General features: G+C 38.4%; 1 protein-coding gene across 1 annotated transcript; it reads right to left on the reverse strand.

The window, feature by feature from the left end:
• Positions 1 to 2,663: 2,663 nt before the first annotated feature.
• On the reverse strand, positions 2,664 to 6,175 carry LOC107042296 (NKAP family protein CG6066-like). The gene is made up of 3 exons (XM_015263294.1): positions 5,964 to 6,175; positions 5,556 to 5,885; positions 2,664 to 3,594 (listed from the first exon to the last, which is right to left on the reverse strand). The coding sequence occupies exons 1-3, from the start codon at positions 6,173 to 6,175 to the stop codon at positions 2,664 to 2,666; spliced, it is 1,473 nt and encodes a 490-aa protein (XP_015118780.1).
• Positions 6,176 to 11,413: the final 5,238 nt, after the last annotated feature.

Below are 11,413 nucleotides of genomic sequence, written 5' to 3' on the forward strand. Positions count from 1 at the left end.
CTTGGTCGACTGTTGGCTCAAGGTATGGATTTGGAACTCTCCTCGGTATTTCTAGTGCTTCTTCCGAGTTCTCTGGGTGGTCCGAATTTTTTCGTACATCGTCAGAGGTAGGGGGAGCGGGGTCCATGCCGTGTTGTTGGCGTAACGCGTCCATCTGCGTTCTCAGCTCATGTAGAGGTCCCGAGAGTCTTCTGAGGCGTCGATGGGTTGAGCCGGGGGAGACAGTAAATGAGGACATCGTATCTTCCGCAGGAACGAGTGTGTCGTCTAGTGTGGAATCATCTTCTGGTGGGCTTGACCTGGCCAAAGGCTTTTCTTTTTGTTGAGGCGTCAGAGCGAAGAAGACTATTTTGTTGCTTTTCTGAGGTATGACTGAGTGTCGTTTTTTCAAAATTGAAATTTCTGGTAGGGAGGTGGTGTCGTGTAGCGAACCTTGGTTTCTTGGATGTTCGTCTGTTTCGTTACCACTTTCATTTTCCTTTTCTTGGTCCTCAATTTTGTTTTCGTTGTCTTCCTCAGGTTCTGGCTCCTCGTCCTCTTCAGGCTTTTCTTCATTTAATGTCTCTTTGGCCGGGAGTTGATCTATCCATTCAGGGTCCTGTTCCCGCGTATAGAGCGAATTTTCTCTGAGGTCTTCTTTTTCCTCGGGAGTGTATTCGGATGGAAATTCTTTCAGGAATTTGTCGAACTTAAGTATACTTTCCTTGACACTCCTTTTTATTTCATCCGGGATATGTTTGACTGGTTCCTCTTGGAGCATTTCATCGATAACTTCCTTGTCGGTAAGGACGGTCTCTTCGGCATTCACTCGAGGCGATTGATGTAGCTCAAGCTGTGAAGAGGATGGGGTAGGATGCTCTTCCGGATCCTGTTTAGTTGGATTTTCGTTGGGTAGCAGTTGTATTACTACCGCGGGATCGACGTCGGTGATTCTGGGAGGATCGATGGAGACATTCACCTTCGGTGACGTGGTCAATTGCGCTGGAGCGGCGTTCCTTCAGGGTAGCGGTGAGAATACGTCGTCGATCAATATATCTTCGGTTACGATTCCTTCTTCCATTCTTCCAGGCTCTTCCGTTTCTGATTGTTCGCTTGTTTCAGTTTGTCAAGAATTTCCGAAATATCGGGCAGTGGGTATGAGTCTCCGATGCTCTTTTTATTTTGGTCACGGAAATCGATGACTAATCGCCAGTGTTTGTTTCCTTGGGAGTCAGCTTTCTTCGGGACTATCCACAGCGGTGAATTATAAGACGATTCCGTGGGACCGATTATACCTTGCTCGAGCATTCTATTTATTTGCTTATTTATTTCATCCCGATGTTCCATAGGGTACCTATATTGTTTCCTATGGATAGGCTTATAATCTGTGGTGTTAATTTTGCAGGTAATATCTTTCGCGCAGCCTAGTGGGTCACTAGGGAGAAAGAAAATATCGTGAAATTCTGTGATGATTTCTTCTACTTGTTGAGCTTCCGGTTTGCTAAACCCATGGGTGCGGACTAGTTCTTTCAACTTCGCTATTCGTTCGGAGGTACTTAACTTCCTTTTAGAATCTTCGGTTTCGGAGGATGAGTTCGGCTCGTCGGAGCTAGATTCCTCTCTTAATTCGGTGTCGAGTCGGAACTCGTAAGGTATTAGTTCTTGAGGAGGTATCTCGACATTTGCTGGTTCTGTGGTGGTGTTAATTACCATAACAACGGCTATCTCATTTTCCTGAACCGGTACGACCGCTTCACCGGCGAAAAGTCCTTCGTCGAGTTCTATCTGGGAGATGAATCCTGCCTCTATTTCTGGTTTTGAGGTTCTAATGGGAAATGCCATACGAGTACGCAGGGGAACGGTCATTGTGGAGTCTGGTTTGATTTCCAAATACCAATTTATCGGATGAGTTGGATTTCTAGCTAAGAGAAGGATTTGATAGCCGTACTGTATTGCGGCTTTTTCCTGAATTAGGAACTCATTTCCGAGGATAGCTATGCTGTCAGTCGGTAGAGTAAAGTCTACTACGTGAAAAGTTGACGTTGTTCCTAAAATGTTAAGTTTTGTAGTTCCTATTGTCGATAAGGTGTCCATCGTGATTCCGCGCAGTTCTATTGCTTCTGAAGTGTCTATAGGGATGTATGATTTCAGAGCGTGGAGTTCTACGAGATTCATTCGGGCGCCAGTATCTATCAAGAATCTTTGTTTTCTGTCGATGAGCTGGGGGCATTCTAAATTTACTTTGGGGCTCCTGCCGGATAGGCAAACCCATACTTGAGTTTCCTTGCGAGCTAGTCTATAGTGGTCCGAACAAAAATGGTTGGGCCTAGTAGGGTTAGATGCTAAAGTTAAAGTTTCTTCCCAGTAGGAAATACGTGCGGCTTCGCGCGTGAAAAACTGATGACTCAGGAGTGCTTTGCAACGGCCGGGTGCAATGTCGATGACGTGGAATTTTACATACGTTTGGTCGATGCAAATACTAAAGAATCCGATTGCTCGAATCAGAATTTGCGAAAAACCTGCAATAAGAATTCGTTCGGACCTGTTGATTTCAATATTTCGCCGGAGTGCATTGACCCAAATTAGATTCACCTTTGCTGCGGTATCTAAAAGGGCATTGGCACCTTCGCGATGGAGGTGTGGTCCGTAAATGGTGACTTGTGGACCACTGCCGACGTTACAAATTATGACTTCTGCATCTTTTTCATCTGGGCATAACCTGCGGCGACAATATAGGAGTCTGGACGCTTTTTCGCTTGGCCCGTTGCAGCGTCGGAACGGCGAGCTGTTTCCCCGTTTAAATGTTGGCTCGAGGACCTGGTTTTGGACTGATCACGAGATGAGGGAGCTGACTTTTCATCTCGATTTTTACGGCTCGTATGTTTAGACTTTTCATGCGACTTGGAGGACTTCGAATACTTACTTCTGGACTTTTTATGGGTATCTTCTTCTGATTCGGATGAGGATGAACTACTACTGGTTTCCGAACTCGACGGGGATCTGCGTGATTTTCTGCTCGAGTGATCTTTCGATTTGGAATGTTTTGACCTGTGTCTGGACTTTGATCGATCGCGATGGCGGGATTCTGAGTTAGTTTTCTGGATTTTAATCACTTCCGCGAGCATTAATTTTAATTCATTTATTGATTGATCTGTCACAGAGGGTTTTTGGGCAGGTTTAGGTGGAGGGGGAATGGCTTTATCAATGGCTAGCACTGTCTCTTCGCGAGTCTCGGTGGTACTTCCTGATGTTCCGGCCGGTGGGCCCCTGTAATTTCTACTTTGCGAGCGGCCCCGTGATCTGTTCCGATAATAACCTTCGCCTGTATACATCTGATTTTGGACAAAACGGGCAAACCTTAGGTCGGAATCTCTGTCGTGAGGATAGGGATTATTAGGACGTTCTGAGGTCTTATCTTTGTCGCCAAAACATCGGTATTTAGTTTCGAAGGAACGTTCGTCATCTAAGACTTTAGCTATGTCGTAAGATCGAGGTGCCATGGAAAGGAAACGCCTGACAGCTACTTGGTTTAACCTTTTTTTGAATGCTTCGGCCGTCCCATCACCGCGTTCGGCTACTGCTGCTTGTAATGCAGTTCTGTGATTTCTTTTTAATCTATTTAGGAAATCAACCAAATTTTCGTCAGAGTACCAGGGGGTACTTTTCAAGTCTTCTCTAGTGGAAGTTTCGCTACATCTCTTAGCGTAACGATTTCTCAAATGATCTAATAATTCGTCAATGTTTTTGAAACGTACTAAAGTGATTAGTTCGCGAGCTGATCCTATTAATTTTAAGCAAATGTGTGGGAGATATTGGCTATGTTTATTATCCGGAATCATGTGACGAACATGTAAAAATGCCTTTTCGAAATCTTCAAATTTAATTTGATCTCCTTTACGGCCACTAAAGAAAGGAATCCAATTTAATATTCTAGAGGCTCGTTCCCTTTCTTGCTCGTCAATTTCTTTACACATCGATTCGTTATTTAAAGTGACTGATGCCATTTTTATTGAAACTGCGAATTTTTCTCTATTGAAAACTTGAAATGAGATTTATTGTAAGTGAAGGAAAGAAAACGGTGCGAGTGAGATGTGGGATGCTCATTCGTATCCCATCACAGCCACCAATTTTTATTTGTTATGTCCGAAGGATTTTCAGGCGGGAAATCCTGAGTTATGAAAATTCAGCTGTTGCGTCTTCATTTTTCCTAGGTTGAGTAAGCTCCTTGGTAAACAATAAAAATAATGTGCGATAAAATGTTTCTTATCGCGGTTTCTCGAATTTTTATGAGCATTTTTTTCGTTCACACTCTTACCTCATTTTCTTTTGCAAATATAGGGCTGAAAGTTTCGTTGTTAGGTTTTTGAAGGCAGTTTCAGAAATGATTAAAGCCATTTTGGAACAATCTTTACCTTTAATTATAGATTTTCTGAATAGGTTCCGGGTTTATAACAGAGCGATTTGATTGATTTTCCGAAATATCGGGATTTACACGGTTTGCATTTTACAATGGTTTTATATTTAATTTTACTTACGTTTTCGCTGTTGAGTTGCCTCCTTACGAAGTACAAGTTGTTATTAGAGATGCTCACTGGAATCTCTCTCTCTCGCAGTGTTACAAAGAATTTACAGCTTACTATGTTTTTGAAATCTTTTACAATATTTGTGCCGAATTGTTTGTAAATACACACACTTATACCGTAAGGCGTTTGGAGTCATAAATGCCTTAACCGGTTCGTACGCATAATTTTAGGTCTGGAAATTCGTATCTCTTCTTTTTTTTTGGATACTAGAGACAGTGATATTCTTGCTAATTTAGATGAGGGATTTTTGACAACTCAAATTTCCAATAATCAAATCGATCAACTATCCGGTAGCGATCGTAGGCAGTCAGCGGACCTCCCTCGAAATTAGGCTTACTGATTTCTGTTGGGGGCTATTACGGCAAATTGACTTTATTCGACTTGATGTTGATTTACCTGAATTGTCGATGATCGGAGAATGTGCTAGTTTTCTGATTTATTCGCGACTGTTTTCTTAATTATCGATTTAGTATGAGGGGGGCCTGAGTGCTTTGGTTTTCCGGTGGAGAATTTCCAGGGGGAGAATTTCGACAGGTGCTGATGCACGTTTATTGCGACAGGGTAAAGAATTTTTGGTGTGTCAGGAAGTGGCCTGGATACTATTTTATTTTATTTAGTCATATTGGAATGAGTCTTAATTTCTTTTGGGAATTTTTATGCTTGTTTCTGACTTAGGGGTAGTTTGGGATTGATGATTCTAGGGGTTGTTAATTGTTTGGAAATAATTTGGACATAGAGAAAAGAATGATTGTAATAATAGCAATAATTACCCTCAGGTGTTTAATCAAATTTGATGGGGCTGCAAAGGAGGCGTAGATTATCTACTTATCGGAACACAATTGACATCCAACAAAGATGGAACTATTCAAAAATGTTTTCTCCATGATGGGTTTGAAAAATTGACCATCAGCATAGGCACGTGTAGCAGATTTTGTTTGCAATTCTAGTATCCGTTGATTTTCAATCAACAATTTTTCTTCATTGTCAGATAACTTTTGGGATGAAGTTACTGCATCTTCTTTGTCATTGGTAGCTAAATTTTGTGATGATGTTTCTTGACTATCGTTTTTCATACTAGTTGAATTTTGCGATGATGTTACTCGATTGTTATTAACATTGTCTTCAAACAAATCCATCATCAGGTCATTGTCGTGGAGGTCTGATAAATGACCGCTTGATGTTGAAGTAGAGGAAAATTCTGATAAATTCAATTTTTCCAATTGAGAAAGACTCATTGTCTTCCCAAATGATTGAGAGAGTCTTCGTTCATCGTTTTCAGTCTCGGACTGTGAATTGTCAACAATTTCGTCAATCTCCTTTGTGCTAGAATTGACATCATCAGCCAAATCAATTTCTTCAGATTTTGTAGGATTTTCTTCAATTTCCAATTTTTTATTATACCTGTTCATCGTCGTTTTATATTTTTCAGGCTCGACTTCATTCATCATTTGTAACTCAGCATCATCTTCACGTTTTTTTCTTCTTGTTTGTTTGTCTTCATTTGCACACATGGAATCTGTCTCAACATCATACAATACACTAGAACTCATTACGACACCAGCTTGTAGTTGACTGTCTTTACTAACGTTGGGCTCTTGACTTTTGTTTTCCATATTTTCATTTCATCATAAATGGGAGGAAAACACAATTGGACCATAAGTAATAAACTGCGAGAGGTAGTTTTGTTTGAATACCGGCTTTACAATTGTAAACACTTTATGATTTGCTTTCAGCGGCTCGTCTATATTCGGCTACCTTCGTTTACGGCAGAAGTTAGGTTAGACTCACTTTTGTGAAGTATGCCAAAGTCGGTTAAGGGTGCACGCAAATTCAATTTCTTCTTAATTTAATTATTTCCTACAATTGAAAAGAGAATAAATCAAGACATTCTCGATAAAACAAGGCAATACTCAGTATTTCAATTCGTTATCTCTGGTTATTTTAATCATGATTGTACCCATCACAATATTAATGCACATTGTGGTGTAAACAGTAGTCATAATAAAAAAATTAAATATCTACTTTCCTGGCAATAATCTTTTACACAATGATTATAAATTTTGTTTTGATTTAGGATTTTCTCGTTAGAAACTGAAAATTTACTGTTTTACTGGCCGAAATTTAATATATGTTTTTGGTAATTTGAGTGCTTTTTTCAGTGAATGAAAAAAAAAAATAATACTAAACTCGATGGATACACAGAAAATTTGTCAGGACTTGACGAAAACTACATATCTACCCATTTTCTAAATACTGGAATACTTGGTATTTATGGAGTGGTAAAGTACTAAATACTGAAATACTTAGTATTTCTTGGGTGTCACAGCAGTAAATATTGATGTACTTAGTACTTTGTGATTGAATAATTATTAGGTATTTTTGTACTTGGGTACTTAGTAATTAATAAATACAAAGTTGCCCAACCCTGCTTGGAAAGATGCGATTAACTCGCCGGGTGACCTTGTAATGAAAATAAAAACGATATGCGCCACGGTGACGTCTTAAGTGGCGTCACTATCCTTCCATGGGGGTAGATCGAAGGGGGTGGGAGACCTTTGCGGGAATTAATTCGTATTCGTCATTGGTTAGCCGAAAGTGTCTACCAAACATCCGATTTGCTATTCCACGGGGAAATCCCGTTGACGTCATCAACCGGTACCGGGCACTCAGGTATACGTACCCCAGGTACTTGCTTGGACCCTTCAAGCATCGAATCATTTCTTCAAGGAACGATCGAGACCATAAATAGTCCCAAAGAATAAGGGTATATTTTGTATAGGCAGACGTCATTCTTTCCATTTCAGCAATTTTTAGAAATACGGTGTCGATCTGTATTGTTTCGTTGCAACGATCGATGCTCGCCTGTCATCCCCTTAGTCTCTGGATACCTAAGTTCATTCAAACGCATCTGAATAGAGACGAAGCCTGCATATCATAGTCGATTATGTGTTTCCACACCTGCTGTCACATACATTATATTTAGCATCAACATTTTGCATATTGTAAAAAGAAACCTCATAATCTCTCCTTTTCATTATCCACGGCCCATCCCTCCTATGCCTTCCGTCCCTCGAACTAAGTTCGAAGAACTCTAGTGTTTTTCGTTTACTTTAAGGGGGGGCGGCCCCACTTTTTCCAAGTCCTGGAACAATTTGGAGATAAATTTTTGGCGATTTCTTTATAACTCGGTTTTGGATGGGAGAAAATGTCATGCATGAATCACCATCTTGATTTTTTGTCGAATAATTAGAAAAAAAAAAAAGAAAATCAGTTTTCTCCCCCCAAATGCGAGTCATAAAAAATGGGGAACGACGTGATTACAAAATTTAAATGATCGTTCCTTCATGTTTCGTCAAGCGAATCATTAGTCTCATCGAACCAATACAAGCAGGTAGTTGAGGTTGGCCGCGTCAGGTCATTTACAAGGGTATTACCTCAACCCTCCCGTCGGTTATACCAATCGTAGATTCAGTTGGAAGTTCAATCAAAAAATTTAGTTGAAGCAAATGATTCACGGAAATCGTTTCAACTCAATAGGAACTGAGAGAATTGAACTTCAGTTTGTATGAGCTGAAATTCATCAACTGAATCTGTGTAGTTGGATCTGATAAATTTTTTTCTCAATGTAGCCCCAATGCCACGTGTCGCGTTTGGTGTCAGGCACGATGCTTCCTTGCGGAAGCCAATGATAATACTGTTAATTATGGTCTGACAAGCCTTATTGTTAGACCTAACCTACCACATCTGTTAGATGTTTTCATGTCTGTTGTCTGATGAGTGATGGAATGGAGTGATAGAAGGAAGAAACAAGGAATTGTACGAAAACAGGAGCAGTAAATTGGGAAATCTTCACTTAAAGGTGCATGTGAGTGCCTGAACTCAGATTCAGCTGGAATTGTTTCTAAACATATACGAATTCAACTACAACAATAAACAGACGATAAGATTCAAAATTTAAATCAGAAATAGCATTTTGTCTTCTCTAAATTCACGTAGCATTAACGATACGTATTTTGATAATGGAAAAAGTTGCCGATTGACAATTCGAGTTTCGTAAAAAGGAATACGTACCTGAATTTCCTCCACACAAGAGTGAACATTTGATTCTATCAATTATATAATGTCAATACGTCAGAAGTTTGCGTAGTTTTTCTTTTTCCTGCAAGAACTCCATGACTCCAAACAGGCAGCGCAATTTTCGTCACTGACGTCACAAACAATAGTTTATTCATGCAACGGGAAATAGCGTTGCCAACCTTAGTAAGGAGTACTACCCTGTCTCGTAACATCAATAACTATGAATTAATAAGTCCGATATTTCCACTAGCCTCAAAACTTATATTTTTCGTTTCACTTTGGACAATATTAATTTCAATACTATGTCTCCGACATTACAAACACATTCTTCGTAACTTCCATACAATCATCAAGATTGATCTCCAACCAGGGAGACACATCAACAATAATCACCTTCGTTAGAACTATATGTGGAACATTTGAGAATATACAAAACATTTTTGAACCAATATACGTGCACCAATCACTTGAAGATATTGTTAATACATTATAATAACTATTCATTCTCATTGCAAAAAATAATCATCACACGAACAAAAATCATTTGTTATCCAGATCGTAATGTTTCTCCTACCAATCTCAAATTGGATTAATTATATTCTTCATATATAGGTGCAGCTGGCAAGTTTTGATTGCTCCGATAAATTTTTCACAAAGAGTGAGTAGTGCTAATACTTGATAATAATTCTGATGCGGTGGTCCGATTTACTAATTCTAACGAGTCTCATCCAGTGAAACGAATCCAGCCGGAAGCGTGTCTGCCAGCTTGTTCATTATAATTTTAGCTAATTCGACCACCCTCTCCCATAATCTATCTGTGTCTTCTTCTTCCCCCTTATTGTACAATTAATGTACATGTAGGTCCTGATATTTTTCAGCCTATACTTTGCTGGCAATTGTAATTCTGGTTAATTCTGGTTTCCATTTTCCATATCATTACCAAAACCAGCAATGTCAAATTTTGCTCACGCTATTAAACAACAATTCTAATTTAACAATTGCATTTTTAAAATAAATTCTTAAATTATTGATTTAACAGCGCACAAAAAGGCGAAGAGATACTCTGAATTTTTGTGGTTTTATTGGCCAAGTTTGGCTGTTTTATTCTCATGCGATACGTGTCATTGTTCAGTCAGTAGACATATGGTTCATAGTCTACCTGAATAGTGTGAAAATTGTACTGCTCGATATAAACTTCAACTTCTAGTTTTGCAATTATTAACATTCTAGTGATTCTCATGTCGGAAGCTTCAGAAGAAATCTTATATATGCTGTAATTTCAGATTGCTACGGAGAGGCTCATATTTCTAAGTCCTACGTTTCACTGAGCATTAAGATTCATCGGCGTAATAAGAATTGGATATAACACACATTTACAAAGGAATGATCATCATCAAGTCGAAATATTCATCTGCCTTCAAAACACCGTAATTTCTTTTTCACAAAAATTTTAATAATAAACAATCAAATTAAGTCATCTTAATTGCACCCTGAATGACAGTTATACTCTTTCAACCGTTGAATCAATTAACAGTTCCTTTTGCATTTCCTTAATTATCTCAATTACCAGTACTAGATCAATGCACGACTGCAAAAAGGACAATATAAATTCGGTAGCTTCAATAAAATTCGGAGAATTGATGGAAACATTAGGGAACATTTTTCTTAATGACATCAATAAAAGAACAATTGAAGCGTTACTTTTACCTAGTCGAAGAAGAACGCAACAATTTGAGAATGTGTGACACGAATGTTAATCGAGCCGTATACAATCATGGGAGATTTTTCTCCTGATTATTCCACTTTCCACGAATTTATTGACATCATAACTTTTTAACATTTCATGTTCTAGTTACGGAAAAGTAAATGTATCGTTTTAGAAGTCCATCATCTCACAAAATAACCCCACTTATCAGAAATCCATGATGATCTGGTGGAAAAGATCCTAGTGAATATTCAAAGATTAGGGGAAATTGAAGGCTGTAATGTTTCAACAAAGTTGTATTTTTTATAGAAACTGTCCACACATTTCAAGCATATGAATCATATTTCAGAAGCAATGTGGGCAGATCCCCGTCAAATCGACCACTGGAAGAAATGGATGACAGGGATTTGGTCACCGATATATTTCCAATACCAGTGATTTAAAAACAAAATGTTCCTCAATTTTCAGCCCTTAATATTGATTCATATCAAAGTTATGATTTTTTCACTTTTTAATGTTTTTTTTTTATATTTTTGACCCTAATTTGAAAAACAGTTCTGTACACTCTAATTTTTGACATGATCGAAAAAATGACCGACTGTCTCAAAATATATGAGAAAATCTTCCAAAAAATCTTTAGTAAAAGGCAATAGCTCCATTTTTAGCTCAGTTATGTCTAAAACATTTTTTTTTCAAATGAGTGTATCTCAAAAACTTCATTTTTAAATATCTGAAATTCCAACCACATATTCTGAATATATTGGACTATACTCTCACCAAGTCACAAGAATTGTTTTGCAATCATTCTCATTTTAGAGGAGGGTGAAGCAAAGTAAAAAAAATTCAATCTCCAAATTTCGACAAACAAACGATGGGATCTAGATAAAGTTAGTTAGGTCTTCAAGTTCAAAAAATCGCCTGAAATCTAGAGCAATTATATTCAATTTTACTCGGCGAATGTCGAGTAATTGACAATTGAGTAATATCCATTGTTTCGAATTCCTTCTAAATTGATATTTTTAATTTCTACAAAATTCCCTTCTCGTATAAAATCTCAATTTTCAAGTTA

Source organism: Diachasma alloeum, unplaced genomic scaffold (assembly GCF_001412515.2).
Source record: "Diachasma alloeum isolate Michigan unplaced genomic scaffold, Dall2.0 Dall_scaffold_00440, whole genome shotgun sequence".
In the NCBI taxonomy this organism is placed as follows: Eukaryota; Metazoa; Arthropoda; class Insecta; order Hymenoptera; family Braconidae; genus Diachasma; species Diachasma alloeum.

Bases quoted from the DNA above. Each gene is read 5' to 3' on its own strand.
- LOC107042296 (XM_015263294.1), bottom strand. From the start codon at position 6,175: ATGGAAAACAAAAGTCAAGAGCCCAACGTTAGTAAAGACAGTCAACTA. The intron at 5,886-5,963 runs GTATAATAAAAA...TGTCAATTCTAG, and splicing joins TATAAAACGACGATGAACAG to CACAAAGGAGATTGACGAAA. The intron at 3,595-5,555 runs GTTATCTGACAA...TTTCCTAAATAG, and splicing joins GCAGTAACTTCATCCCAAAA to ATTAAAAAGAAATCACAGAA.